We start from the raw sequence: 3,876 nt of genomic DNA, 5'->3' as shown, positions 1-3,876 counted from the left end.
AATGAGGAGGTCAAAAACCTCCTCGATCAGTTTTTTGCCAGCAAAGACCAAAAATTTTATGAGCGTGGAATTATGCTACTACTAGAAAGATGGCAAAAGGTGTTGGACCAGAACGGTCAATATATAATTTAATAAAGTATTTGTTTATTATACGAAAACTGTCTTTCTTTTCCACAAAAAAAAACGAAATGACTTTCATACCAACCCTATATATCTTAATCCTATCGCGTACTTGGATTCTGCTATTTTCCTCAAGTCTATCCCTCTTCATTTCTTCACATCCCTTTTAAGCATTTTCCCTACATTCCAACCCTTTCTTTCACATTCATTTAACTGCTCTCGATTAATTTCTAAATCTTTTAGTGCCTCGTCCCTTTCCCTCTCATACCTATCTTGTCTTCCTATATTTAATATTCTCTTTCTCCAATATTCTTGTCTGATATCCCCCTCTTGCAATTTCCCGATCTTCTCCTCATACTCTGTAGCCCTTTTAAATGTTTCTTCTAACATTTTACCACATTTTGTTTCCCTCCTCAATATGTGGTCTAGTGTGCTCTTATCTAACTGTAATAATTAGATTGTAATTATTTTTTTTAAAACTTACCTTAATCGCGGACCTTTAATCTTTTTACAAAATAAAAGTTTACTGTTGTCACGTAAATAATAATTCACATACATTATCATCCACAAGTGTTATTGATGATTGAAAACAATTTCTTTTCCCATGATCTAAGCTTTTAATTTCTGTGATGATCGTTTGAATTTTACATACTAAAATATTTAATATGTCGTAGGAGTTGCTTTACTGTTTTGTACCACATAAAAATGTTAACTTTTAAAGAAACAATAGTACAATAAGTATATGAATAATCCCATAATGGTTTGAGTATCATCATCATAAGTTCGTCAGTCCTAAGACTGGTTGAACACGCCCCTCCACTCTTTCCTATCCTGACTTAATCATCGCATTTCCCTAAAACTAGAACAACCCACATTTAACTTAACTATTTGCGAACAGTGATCTAATCCAGGTCTACATCTACCCCTTCTAACTCCGGTTTCTGCCTCTAATATGTCTCCGACTAGACCTCCATGCCTGAAAAGGTCCTACCAACCTATTTCTTATTGACTTCCTGATTGAGTCCTCTGTTCTCATATTCTTTCCAATACCTCTTCATTTCTAACCTTCTCTATCCACGGTATGCTCATCATTCGCATGTAACACCACATTTTTAACGCTTCTAACCTTTTTGAGTATAAATATCCATATTTCGCACCCCTATACAGCCGCTCTTCATACAGACTTACACCTTTAACAATCTTTTTCGAATTTCAAAACTAATCGTTCGCGAGCATAGAAGTGATTTCATTTTATTGAAGGCGACTTTACCCTGCACTATCCTCTGCTTTATATCCCTACTACTCCTTCCGTCCTGATTTATCTGACTTTCTAAATACAGAAAGTCAGCCACTTCTTCGAATCTTTCGTCACTTATCTTTACATTCGCTCTTTCCCTACCAACCTATTTCGCCTATTTCTTATTGACTTCCATAGAGTCCTCTCTTCTCCTATTCGTTCTAATACCTCTTCATTTGTAACTTTGTCTTTCCACGGTATCCTCATCATTCGCCTGTAACATCACATTTCGAACGCTTCTAACCTTTTTGAGTATAAAAACCAATTAAACATATGCGACACTTTTATTCTAAATTATTGTATTTTATTTTCAGTTGGAGTTTTACTATTTCTCCTCGAATATGGCTACTTTCCCCAAAACAAACTCGGTTACTTTTGTAAGGACCCCTCTATATCCAAGTCGTTTAATGGCGATACAATCACCTGGGTCATACTCCTGGTCGGCAGTCTTGGAGGTCCGTTGATCATTTTCTTTGTAATCGAGTATGAGGCTGAAGTCAGTTTAAGTAGATACTGTTGCCTAAGGGTATGCAAATTGTATAGGGACTTCATTATTGGTGGTACTTTTAATATTATGATCGTCGAGGTGGCCAAATCCATCGTGGGAGAACACAGGCCACATTTCATTGCCACGTGTGCTCCCAGCAAACATGAAACGTGTGAGGCCGGCTCTTATATCACCGATTACATTTGCACCATCGGTAATAAAAGTCGATACTTTGAGATCGACTCGTCTCGATCGTTCCCTTCTGGACATGCGTCTCTGTCAGTATTCGTTGGGCTTTTTTGTGCGGTAAGTTTACTTTTTTTATAATTGAAACTTCTCTCAGCGTAAAAATTTTACTCTTTCAAACTAAACTACTTAACTGAGACGCGCCTATTATTAAAATTAATTTCTATTACTCTATATGGAACTGAATCATTTTTCAGAACAACTAGATTCTTTATCAAAAAAAAAAGTACTGAAGAAGTTTGATCGTTAGAAAATTTTAAGATTTTTCCGATACTGAAGAAATAGAAAAGAATATTTTGTCTCTAGGAATATGTAACGTCAAGAAATGCTTTTATTTATTAATGTAAAATGAATATACGTATAATTAGATAAATGAATGGGTAAATTTGACGGTTATTATGGAAGAACACTGATTGTTACATTTGAATATTACTGACAAATTTACGTTATTAGGTTTCAAATTTTCCATTTTGAAATTTCAGCTATGACTATTTTATTTACTAAATTTTTGCCTTCAAATTCCATCTAAATTTAAAAGTAATGTGTGTCGAATATTAAAAAAAAATGTGTTAGCTTATTTTAGACTAGAGGATAAAAAGGACTAAGACTTTAATATAATTTTATTGTATTATTTGTTCAATTGATCCCTATTGGTTATAAAATCTAAAAGTGCTACAAAACATAGGTGTCGTTTTTAATTTTAGTGCATATATATGTAGACTTGTTGTAGAAAATTAAATTTCCTATCGAAATAACACAAAAAAATAAATGCAAAAAGCGATGTCAAAAAAATCTCAAACAGAAAAATTAATTTTCGCCTACAACTGTTTTTTAGTGTAGGCACTTCGGCATAGGGATTGATTTACAAAAACGAAAGCTTACATAGCGCCCACTAAATATTGCCTGCTAAATTATTTTGATAAAAATTGACTGAGATATAGATACAGGGTTTGTCCGGAAAGTAATAGGACTGAGTCGATGTAAGAAAATTTATTGAGTCAATCGTTACAATTCTTTAAAAACTTTCAAAATAGGCTCCTTCTGCGTCGATGCAGCGCTGCCAGCGCGATTTCCGAGCATTGAAGGCGTCGGGGAAGGCATTCTCCGGAATAGCCTTAAGAGCCGCGGTGCATGCTACTTGGATCCCCTCTGTCGTCTCAAAATGCTTGCCTTTCATCGGCCTTTACAGGCGAGCAAACAAAAAAAGTCCGGGGAGGTCACATCTGGGCTGTAGGGCGGCTGCGGAAGCGTTGGTATGCCGGCCTTGGTCAGGTAACTGTCCACAAGAAAGGCGTTGTGAGCCGGGGCGTAGTCGTGGTGCAACTTCCAGTCGGCTGCGATGTCTTGTCGGACCCGATTGACCCTTCGTTTGAGTCTCTTGAGCACTTCCACGTATAACTTGACGTTGACAGTTTGTCCAGGAGGAACAAATTCATGGTGGACGATGCCTTTCATGTCAAAAAAGACAATGAGCATTGTTTTCACTATGGATTTGCTCATTCTTCCTTTTTTTGGGCGAGGAGACGCCGGCGTGTGCCACTCGGAAGATTGCCTCTTTGTCTCGGGATCATACTCAAAGATCCATGACTCGTCACCTGTGATTACGTTATTCAAAAATTGGGGGTCACTTTCACACATGTTTAAATTTTCTTGGCACACTTCCACTCGCCGCAATTTCTGGTCGTCAGTGAGCACTTTTGGGACCATCTTCGCGCACACCTTGCGC

The 3,876-nt window shown here is 36.9% G+C and overlaps 1 protein-coding gene across 3 annotated transcripts in view; it reads left to right on the top strand.

The window, feature by feature from the left end:
* The window catches only part of LOC108735330 (phospholipid phosphatase 1), a 64,284-nt gene that overhangs the window by 57,304 nt on the left and 3,104 nt on the right, over window positions 1-3,876 (top strand). For all 3 annotated transcript variants that reach the window (XM_018467252.1, XM_018467251.1, XM_018467253.1), the window contains exon 3: window positions 1,732-2,210. In XM_018467252.1, coding sequence (XP_018322754.1) covers window positions 1,732-2,210 — 479 coding nt within the window. The remainder of the gene's footprint in view (window positions 1-1,731; window positions 2,211-3,876) is intronic.

This window comes from Agrilus planipennis, unplaced genomic scaffold (assembly GCF_000699045.2).
Source record: "Agrilus planipennis isolate EAB-ADULT unplaced genomic scaffold, Apla_2.0 scaffold45, whole genome shotgun sequence".
NCBI classification, from domain to species: domain Eukaryota; kingdom Metazoa; phylum Arthropoda; class Insecta; order Coleoptera; family Buprestidae; genus Agrilus; species Agrilus planipennis.
The sequence above is the reverse complement of the archived record's forward strand: the minus strand, read 5'-3'. Positions and strand labels throughout refer to the sequence as shown.